Here is an 11,216-nt window from a genome sequence, read left to right as displayed (position 1 = left end):
GCCCGTGCTTTTCACAGGCTGCACATGGGCCATGTCATGCTGACCCAACATGGCCCAGTTTACATCTCTAATTGAACGGACCATTGGACAATTGAAAGATCTATGTTGAAGAGTTCAAAGTTCAAACCATGACAGCAATAAAATGATACTTGTCATTAGATTTGAATCTTAAATTACCATCCTTTAGATTGGAATCTTAGTCTTTTTACCAACAAGGACCTTAAAATTTATTAATTAAAACTATTATATGATATGAACTGTGACCCCCCCTCCCCTTTTGAATGGCATGCATCCCTTTCAAACCCAAGTGAGTGAAGTGAGAGACTAAGATTTCTCCCTTATCACTTTTATCATATGAAACACTTCGGAAAACAAACCCCATATGTAACTGCATCATGAATACCCTTGAACATGGGTGAATCGGGTATTACTCTGTTTGGTAGAAGGTAATTTATAACTCTAAACAATGCACAATATATGGTAGTAGACCAGTAAAGTTGTAGTGCTATTGGTCTTTAGTTTCAACATCTCTCCTGCCACCAGGTTCAGGTCCAAGCCCGTGGGAAATATCTGGCCCGCAAAATTTCCGTTTCTGATGTGGTATTGGGCCTAGTCCGGGCCTATATATATATATATATATATATATATATATATATATATATATATATATATATATATATATAATGATATAAAATATAAGGGTTTTCACTCATGCTCCTTTCAAATTGGGGCTTTTTTTTTTTGATAAATAAGAGAAAAACAAGAAAAGACCACGAAGTTGAAAGTCATTCACGTGAGATGACATAACAATGTTACTGAAAATGGGCCATGCATCTGTAAGTGCATTAAATCTTGCCATATGGTATTTGGTAGGTTCAACCTTTATCTGGTTTCAGTTATGGAATGCATCAAATTGGTTATACTTATGATTTCCAAATGAAGATGATGCCAACGAGAATGACAATAAGAACAGATTCGCTCCACACTCAACCACCACTTAAGTATTTCCATCATGGTTGGTGATGGTAATCTTTGAAACAAAGTTGACATCAATGGCTGTGTTTGATACCATTGCTGTTTCTACCTATAACGTTTTTAGGTTGATCAATGCAAATTGATGACAAATATGCGTTGTCCCGATACATATGAGAGTCACTGCAACCAAAACAAAAAAACAAAAAAAAGCATGTCTTGGATTGGTCATTGACATTTATAGTTGAAGCAGCAAATTGACAGTAGAAATGAAATGTACAATAATGTACCAAATGCAACGAATGAGATCAAAGCAGGTCTGCAGTCTGCACTCGACAACATTCTGAGGCATTATCATCATGGTGGACGAGGTCTTGAGGGACTAGTAAGCAGGTTCGAAAACGGGAAGGGCAACTTTTACTGATTTTAGCTCTGAGCTAGCTTATGATGTCTGTCGAAGACAGAACAGAGACTATGGAGATTGAAGAGGGTTAGGTTTTTTTTGCTTTTTGTAACCCAAATTATACCTTTTAACAAGTTCCATCCATTATGGTCGTAGTTATCGTTGACTACGAAATGTTTATCATGAGTGCCGTGCTCAAAAATAATTGGATGTCACAGGATAATCCAGCGGATTAGAGAATCGAGATTTGCTCAGAGCGTGTAGCTAGAGAATCTGGATTTGCTGTTAAATCTCATGCATCATATCATAGAGCGCCTCTCAGTCCTCAGACCTTGCCCATGGTCTTTAATTTTCTGTTCTCCATAAATTTAATTAGGTTGGTTATTAGTAGTAGTTGTTGAAGTTTGATTATTTATTTACTGATATGATGCATATTAGGTAGAAGTAGAATGGAATAACTAATTAAACAAATTAAGTGTGACAACACAGAAGTCATATATAGAATAAGAGCGATGGAGGGTATTATTATTAGTAGTAGAAACTAGAAATTAAAGTAGCTACATAGGTAGGAGGAGTACAACAGGAGAGTTTTAATTTATTTAATAGTTGGGCGAGGATTAGCAACAAGAGTAATTGCTAATGCATTATTATAGGTAGGTAGGTAGGCATATGCAGCGTGCATGATAGCTGCTATTAGTGAATAATTAGAATAGAACATTGAGGAGGTGTTGGTTCTTATTAGTGGTGGTGCAAGGGTCGTAGCAGAAGTTGTTGGTGTCGACACAGCGGCATTGAGGAGGATAGGAAAGGGCACAAATACACTGCTTGCAAGCTGAATGGCAGTACTCCTTAATGTCTGCACACCTGCAAATTGGAGGATTGGATTTTGTACAGTAGCATGTATCACAGCATGCCTCCGACGACGTCTTATCTCCCACTGCTAACCTCCACAAAACAACCACTTCATTTTAGAGATTAATTGCAAAACAAACACTCGAATTTTAAAGCCCATTCATTATCGCAATAAATTAATTTTCTCATCTTGAATGCCCACCGAGCTGAGGAAGGATGACATATCCACCCTACCATCTGCTCCACCAGCACATATTGCCACAACAGCTGCTATTACAACCACTGCCACAACTTTCACACCCACTCTCTCTCTCTCTCTCTCTCTCTCTCTCTCTCTCTCTTCGTATCTAATAAGTGAGTATATATGTCTACCTTTCTTACATTAGTTGGGCTTTTATAGACGACGGAGCTAATAGTAAGTGTGTGGGAGATCGACTAGGGAGCAACGCAAGTTCATCCTTCCATTTGTCTCATGTCCCCATCTATACACAGATTGAGAGAGATTTTGATTATTTGGCTGGCGAAGCGGAGAAAGGAAATGGAGAAATCTTATCCACAATAAAGGGAGGAATCTCTACGTTCAGTGGATGAAAAACACCTTGGCAAATAAAAAAAAATAAAGAACGAAAAGCACGTGCTCTTTTCTTTACCAATTAATCTTGTCTTATCCCTGTACGTTGGCAAATAAAAAAAATAAGTGTCGGTCCTGTCCGACGATGATGATCTTGTCTCATCCTTGTGTCGTGTTGTACTCGACTACTTGTCAAGTAGTTCCACACACTACACACTGAAACAAAGTGCAGCGTGCCCTGAGAGAATTTCAATTTATCAAATGCTATTATTTTGAGTTCCAATTTGATGCAATCGGTCACTCATGTTTTCAATTAGGTGTAAATCGGGTTAAGCTGGGCCGTATTTGCTATTCAGATACTTAAGAGGAACGACCTATGGCACAGGCCAAATAGGCCCGGGCTGTGCCGTGCCATGCCACGAATCAGGCTTATTCGAGGCCGGATTAGGCTGATCCATGAGAGTTTTTTTTTTTGTTTAAATTAAAAATAATAATTTTTTTGCAATAAATTAATAAAATAGACAAAAAATATATTAAAATTTTATATTATATGAATTTTGATGTATATACTTGTTTATATTCAATAATAAAATAAAATTATATATATGAACTATGTGGCATGCTGGCACATGGATCACGGGCAGCATGGCCCATTCCTTTTAAGTTACTCACATCATGTTTACTGCATAAACAGGGAAATCTGCTATTGGATATGTTATTTTATCAAGTAATCTAACAACTGTTTTTGCAGCCCAATCTGAGTGATGAGTTTTGATCGAGGGATTGAAGAAAGCAGTCAGTCTAAATATCAAATCTATTCAAGTTTTTTAGGACTATTTAGGCATCGTGGAAGCTATCAACGGTAATATGGAAGAACACTGGGAGACAAGTTACTTGAAAGATCATGTTATGTCTCTTTTGAGTTCTTTTGATAATATAGGTATTAATCATATTAATAGAATGTCAATCTCTGTTCCTCAACCTAGCATATAATGTCTCCACCGAGGGCAGCCACTCAGCCAGGAAACTCCATGTATTTCTGATCTGAATGTTTAATATATTTTCTTTTGAAAAAAAAAAATTACACCTCTAATAAAAGGGGTTGTGGGTAGGAAATCCGAACTAGGGAAGAGTTTGTGGGTAGGAAATCCGAACTAGGGGCCAATAACATATGATACTGACCCTTGGAATTGGACGACTTATCTACTCTACCGACATTTTTAATGCCAATGCTACATATGAATGAAATCAGAGAATGCTTGGGCACCCCTTCTCTTATTCTGGATAAAATGACAAGTTCCTTATTGGATGAAAACTTTTCCACCACCATTGAGGGGGGGGGGGGGGTTGTCTTATATATACAACATGACTTCTTTTGTTGTTGCTGCTTTTAGAAACAAATCAAAACTATCTGCTTTGAAAACAAATTGTTTAAAAAAAATACTAAAAAATCTGATTATTTGATATCATGCTATATAATTTATGGGGTTCGACTATGATATGGAAAATATATAATATCTGAAAATTTTCTGACTGAAATCATAAATGTGATAGCCAATCAGGTGTTATTTATCAAAATTCATGGGTGGATTTTGATTGGTCAAAACTCTTCCCATACCATATCTTTTCCGCATCATAGATTTTCCCTAACTTATATATTAACAAATTTGTTTTTTATTTTAAAAACTATTATTTTGATGGCTCCAAAATTAAAACATGTATTGTATTTTTGAAACAAAATCAACTTATTATTTTTTTAAGAACAAAAACTGAGTTGAAGAACATATTTTGATTTTTTTTTGCTGATGTGATGATTTAAAAAACAAATGAAAACGAAAGCTTTCATCTTGTAAAACGCCTCTAGAACTTACTATGTATTTTTTACGTTACATGCATGGGTGGAATTCATAGAACTCAATTACAGTATTGATAATATTATCATCTGATTAATATAATTCCTAGAAATCAATCAATTACGACTTACGAGATTGATAATATTATCAAGTCATTTAGTCATTTATATTGCAAACACCTAACCGAATGACGTAATTTCAACAATAGTCACCGGCGCTTTGGCATTTTAATTGCATAGGAGATTATGATATTAGATCTTGGGTATATGGAAAAATCTATGGTACGGAAAAGATATGGTATGGAAAGAATTTTGATCAATCAAAATTCACTCATAAATTTTGATAAATAACAACTGATTGGCTATTACCTTTATAATTCCAATTGATTCATCACAAAATTTTCAGATATTATATCTTTTCCATGTCATAGTAAAATCCTATATATCTATTAATTATTTATATGGCAATATCTATGATGCCACAAATGTAGATACCAAACCACCATATTACTGTTTGGTGACAGGTTTAGAGGGTATTTAGTACTCTAGATCATATGGTTCAAATTAATTACACAAATTGAACCATATCATACTCTCTCTTTTATATTTGCATGTGCCAATTCTTCCTAGCAAGATTTATTAGGCTTTTATAAACCCAACTCCTCTCTATATCTGTTGCTGCTAAATTAAAGGTCATTTTTTTTGTGATTGGCCTTCGCACATAAACAATTCAAAAAATTTCATGAGGATAGTTAATAAAACAGAGATTGCCATAAAAAAAATAGGGATCCTTATCAAGAAAAAAGATATCAAGAAATGGAGACCAAACAAAATTTTAATACCATGGTTTGTCGTGAATGGTGACCGACTTGTTACTGTTTATATCCATTCAATGCTTTTGTGTTTGATGGACAGGTGCACCATTCTCAAAATTTAACATCATGCTATTGATAAAATTAATTTTATCAATAGTACACCTTGGTGGGATACTCTTAGAACGGACTGACCGAGGTCACGAACAGAATCATTTTGGACAGACTAAAGACCAGGTTGGATGGAGCTAAAGGCTTGTGGGCCGATGAACTACACAGCGTCTTCTAAGCATATCGAACCACACCTCGGGCAACAACGGGATTAGCTACGGTACAAAAGCAGTGATCCCAATGGAGATTAGCTAACAAACGCTTCGGATTCAAGGGTATAGCGGGGTCGAGAATGACGAGGCGCTTAGAGCAAACTTAGACCAGATGGAAGAAACCCAAGAACAAACACAAATTAGGATGACCGTCTATCAGCAGCGAGTGTCTCGCTACTACAACTCCAGAGTGAAAGAAAGGCACTACAGGGAGAGAGACCTTGTCCTTAGGAAGGTCATGGTTTCCAAACCTGGAGTAGGAAAGCTGGGCCCCAACTAGGAAGGCTCTTACCGGATTAAGCAAGCTCTCGGCCCCGACACATTTCGGCTGGAAAACTTAGATGGAACACTCGTCCCTCAGACATGGAACTCGGAGAACCCCCGGATGCATTACAGATGAATGTAATTTTTTTATGAAAGTAATGAATGAACGAATGAAGCAAAGTTCCTCTTCACCTCACCCCGTCACCTCGTCACCTCAGAGCGTGGTGACCCCCTTGGCAATCTGCACTTAGCGCAAAGAAAATAACAAGACAGAGCCCTCGGCTTCACTGGTGGAATGCCTCGGCCTCCCCCAAGAAAACACTTGGTAAGAACGAGTCAGGGGAGCTGCACCCCGATGTTGCTACTCCACCATGGCACTTCATCCACCCAAGTACCTTGGCGGTAATACTTCGGCCCTAGACCTCGGCCAGGATGCCAGGTCTCTTTGGCCTCGCCTGGGATAGCACAGAATTTGGAAGCCAGGTGAGCCCTGCCTCGGGCGTATGACTCCGCCTTAGCTCCCAATATCTTGACAAGTCGATACAAGTGTGCAAATAAACAAATACTATGACTGAATCGTGTGTGCCTTGTGTATCGTGGTTTCAACCTTTCGGAGGGGCAAAGACCTCTCATAAAAAAAAAAGAAAGAGAGAGAAAGAGAAAGGGGAAGAGACAACATGCACAAAACACAATATATACAAAAAATGGCTTCATTCACTATTCAGTGTTGGTCTTGTATAGCCTTTACAAAAATTTTGTATTGCCTTCACAAAAAAATAAAAAATAAAAAAAACAAACAAACAAATAAATGGAAAGTATTACAACGATAAAAAAATGGAAAAAAGTCTACGCCTGTGCCTCGTCATTGGCAGGAGGGGTAACGGTGTCTTCGGTTGGTTGAACCTCGATAGGAGTGTCAGGGATCACTTGCAGTCCCTCGACATCAAAATCTGGCAACACCAGTAGAAGTGCATTCTTGGTATCTTCAATGCCATCGAGGTAGGACGATGAAGCATACTCTGTCATTGCATCCAGGTAGTCAGAAGACTTCTTATACACCTATATTGCCTCGGCCGCTGCCTTCTTTGACTCTACTACCGAAGCTAGGGCTTCGGCAGCTTTTGCCTCCGCCTCGAGAGTCTTCTTTTTGGCCTCGGCAGCTTGTCTCTCCACTTCCGTGATGATGCTTTCCAGCTGCACCCGCTCCATTTTCTCTTTGGAGAGCCTTTGTCGCCCCTCCTTCAGCTGAGCCTCAAGGCGCTCCCGAAGTGATTGTTCGTCCAGAAGCGCCTTTTGGAATTTCTAGTGCTTGTTCTCGGCTGCGATAGCTGGCTTCTGGAGCTTCTCCTTCGTGGCCTTCTTCTCCTTCTCTGCCTTGTCGACACGACCCAATGGCCAGTCTTGTTCGGTTCCCCAAACCGACGAAGTGCAGACTAGCCTACCACAAAACCGATCAACAAAAAATAAAAAATAAAAATATATGCATGACGAAATGTTGAAGAACGTCTTAACTCGGCAAAATGGTACATGCCCTCGTCGTAAATGGACTTGGGGTCACTATGTAGAAGATGGTAGCGATCCCTCGGTAGGATGGATCCGCTAACCAGCTCTTGGCTGAACCCTTCGTCATGAATAGAGTATCCTCGGAGCTGCCATTGTGAGCGAAAGGTTTTACCAGCCCCTTCGGTCCTCTCGGAGACACCCTGTACTTATGGAGGGGCTGACAAATGCTCGGATGGGCGCTCCCCAGGCATGGACCTCAGCACCACCTCCTCGGCCTGCCTGTCCGTGTTGGCAAGCTTCCGTAGGGGCTCCTCTCTTGGCATGTCTACAACAGGCATCTTTCTACCCGCCTCGGGACCCTCCGTGGGCCTCTTTGGTGCCCCTCCCCCGGTGGTGGGCTTCTTTGGCACCTCAACCGTCCTCTTCGATGCCACCATCAACTACTTCTACCGAGGGGGGCTGGGTTAATCCTAGCGAAGGCTAGGGGGACCTCCTTCTCCACTAATGGCTTCGCCTGGAATGTTCTCATCACAAGCAAATGAGCTACAACTGCAGCCTCTTTGTCTTGGAGCGGTGGGGGACATCTCTCGACGATGACACAGACCTCCCCCCAATCGGACCTGAAATGCCAGCCCTTGGGGCAGGAGATTTAGAAGAACTTATCCTTCCACTCGTGAATGGACGAGGGGTTATGCATTGGCTTCCCCCTCCTCGGGTGGAAGTAATACATGTTGGCCTCGAAAGCATGCTTCCTCGGCATGAACATGGCGCAGAATAGTCTCAATGTCAGCTCTACGTCCCTGAGCCGAGCCCACACCATTATTGCCACGATGGTCTTGAGGGCGTTGGGTATGAGCTGGTTGATAGTGATGCCGTACCACTCTAGCAATTCGGAGATTAAGTTTGGGAGGAAAAACCTAAGGCCAGACTCCAAAAAATGCTGGTAGATACAGATTTCCCCCCTCCTCGGAGGTCTACAGCCTATCGCCCTCATCGAGGACCCTCAGGTTATAAGACCGGGATATGTGGAACCTCTTCGCCAAGGATTTGACCTGGCACACGTCTAAGGAGCTGTCAAACTCCGAACGCGGGACACCAACGTCAGCCACCCTTCGGGCAGCACTCCCTCCCACTGGTCCAGCAACGAGTTCCATGGCATCATCCTCGGAGAGAGGAGATCCCTCAGGCTCCCTCGGCGATGCCGAGGCGGCGCTTTCATGGGGAGAGTCCTTTCCCCGGTGACTTCCCTCAACACCGCCGAGGTTAACCTCTCCCTCAAAACGGCCACCTCCCGTCGAAGCGGGGCTACAATTAAAGAACCGAGAGAAGACATGGGAGAGGGGTTGTAGGAGAGCTCCCTCCTGAGATGTTCGGGAGTTCATGGCACTTGGGACCAGAATCTGAAAATGACATGTTTTGATTACCTAAGAGAGGGCGAAATGTCCCGAAGAAGGGAAGAAATAGAAAAGTTCTGGATAATTGAGAGTTGGGGAGCTGCATTCACTCGAGAGCAAGGGCGTTTAAGTTCAAGTGGAGAAGAAAATCATTGTTAGGGCCCCTATTTAAAAGAAAATGAATGGCCTAGATTTCTCCAAATCCGACGGCTGAAACCAATCCACTCCCACCATCCAACTATGACGCGCCACCTAGCGCCGGCCATCGGAAGACAAAACGACACCCAAAGCAACAGTTTAGATCGACACAAATCCAATGGATGTGAGAGCCCCCCGCTCCTATGAACCTGTCCCACCGCCATCTCCTAGCGCATGCCCTCGGGAGACGAAATGACGCCCAAAGCAACAGGTCAGATCGACGCAGATCCAACGAATGCGGGAGCCCCCCGCTCCTGCGAACCAGTTTCACTGCACCTCTTAGCGCATGCCCTCAGAAGGCTAAACGACGCTGGGTGGACCGCGAGGATCGCCCGCGGCAACCTACCGAGCGAACCGAAAGGCCCGCTCATGACGGACCACTAGGTGGACCGTTCAACCCGGCAAATACAGGACCCCTGGGACCGCTCATCACACCCTTCACTCTCCAGTCTCCACCACTATTCCCACGCAAGTTTATTAACACCAAAACTATCCCGCTAATGACAGGTGTTTTTTTTTTTTTTTAAATAATTTTATTGGGCTATTTACCTAGACTACCCTCTAATTTTACAGAATTACTCAAACCTACGTTCTTTTAGGCTCAGAATATGGAAGGAGTACAAATACAAATATATAGAATACAAAATTTTGTATTTTGTATGATTTTGTATTTATATTTATATTCTTTCTAAACTGAGCCTTATTACTAAAGCACTTCCTATAATTTATAGCAACCAGGTACACTTTGTATTTCTGTTTGAGAATGGCCAAATGACCTCTTAAAACAAATGAAAAATGTGAAAGGGCATGGTTGCAAATTTTTCTTTTATTTTTTTTTCCAAAATAGATTTAACAGTTCTCTTATCAATCTCCCCCACCTTAAAGTTTTTATTACCACCAACTGGGTCTTTAATGGTAGATTGTGCCTTGTCAAAAATAATTTACTCTTTCCAAAATCTCAAATAGATGGGACCCACACATGATAAATGACTCTTGAAATTGGATTTACCTACTCTATGAATTAAAACATACAAATAGGAGTGGCCGTGGTCTTGTGAAAACTGAATCCATTGGGGTCACAAAAGCCAAATTAAAGAGTATCCTGCGTCCATTGGGGTCACAAGAAAGTGCCCATTAGGGGTCACAAAAGCCAAAAGGGTATCCTGTGTCCATTGGGTTCACAAGAAAGTGTCCATTAGAGGTCACAAAAGGATATCATGCTTTTTCCAATGAAATACGTATAGAAAGTGCCCATCAGAGATGGATATGGCATTTTGAATTTAAAACAGAAGGGCATCATGTCATGTGCACATGGAGGGGTTACGGGCAAATGCTGCAGCTGTACCAGGCCAGAGATATGAATTCCATTATTTTAGTGCAATATAGAATCTCGAGCTCATTTGCATAATAATTAAAACAGGTTTCAAGCAGTGGTATGGAAAATGGGCCATTGCCTATTTAACTTCACATAAACCCTGTACTGTCCTCTCACCTCAAAGCGGATAGCACATTGCTTCTAATATATAGTAGGGCTACCAGTGGTTTTGTCCCAATTAAAAGTTTTCGTTGGACTGGACGGGTCCAATCCAAAATCGATCCATTGACACCCTTTAGCGTCACAAGCAAACAAATGCTGCAATTGTCATAGCCGGCAAAAGATATGAACTCCATTACTTTAATGCAATGTAAAATCTCGACCTCAGTAGCATAATAAAACAGGTTTGAATATGTACTATGCCAAATGGGCCATTGCCTATTTAACCTCACATACTGTCCCCACCTCAAAGTCTCCATCAACACGACTAACCCATTAACCAATTGGATTGGGTTCAATTCGATCCAAACTGAATGAAACATTAAAATTACATGAAAAATCTAAAAAATTATAAAAATATATTATAAATTCCATAATAATATCAAATCACATAAAAATATAGAAAATGAGAGAAATAAAACCTAGTGGAAAAATAAATTCATCATCACATGTATCAGTTCTGCAACAGATATTTTGAACTGAGTGACGTTGTGATGCTAAAAGTATCTCAGGGGAGGGATACTTTGCACAGGTAATG

The 11,216-nt window shown here is 40.9% G+C and overlaps 1 protein-coding gene across 1 annotated transcript; it reads right to left on the bottom strand.

The window, feature by feature from the left end:
• Positions 1-1,872: 1,872 nt before the first annotated feature.
• On the bottom strand, positions 1,873-7,075 carry LOC148863158 (uncharacterized). The gene is made up of 3 exons (XM_088976257.1): positions 6,953-7,075; positions 2,419-2,603; positions 1,873-2,317 (listed from the first exon to the last, which is right to left on the bottom strand). Exons 1-3 carry the CDS (start codon positions 7,073-7,075, stop codon positions 2,080-2,082), a joined length of 546 nt encoding a protein of 181 aa, XP_088832383.1. The 3' UTR covers positions 1,873-2,079.
• Positions 7,076-11,216: the final 4,141 nt, after the last annotated feature.

Source organism: Nelumbo lutea, chromosome 3 (assembly GCF_056320005.1).
Source record: "Nelumbo lutea isolate HS-2025 chromosome 3, American lotus-T2T, whole genome shotgun sequence".
In the NCBI taxonomy this organism is placed as follows: Eukaryota; Viridiplantae; Streptophyta; class Magnoliopsida; order Proteales; family Nelumbonaceae; genus Nelumbo; species Nelumbo lutea.
The sequence above is the reverse complement of the archived record's forward strand: the minus strand, read 5'-3'. Positions and strand labels throughout refer to the sequence as shown.

Excerpts from the sequence above, each read along its gene's own strand:
- LOC148863158 (XM_088976257.1), bottom strand. The coding sequence starts at position 7,075 with ATGACAGAGTATGCTTCATCGTCCTACCTCGATGGCATTGAAGATACC. Across the intron at positions 2,604-6,952 it reads TCCCTGACACTCCTATCGAG|AAAGGTAGACATATATACTC; the intron begins GTTCAACCAACC and ends AACTAATGTAAG. Across the intron at positions 2,318-2,418 it reads CTCAGCTCGGTGGGCATTCA|AGCAGTGGGAGATAAGACGT; the intron begins AGATGAGAAAAT and ends TTTGTGGAGGTT.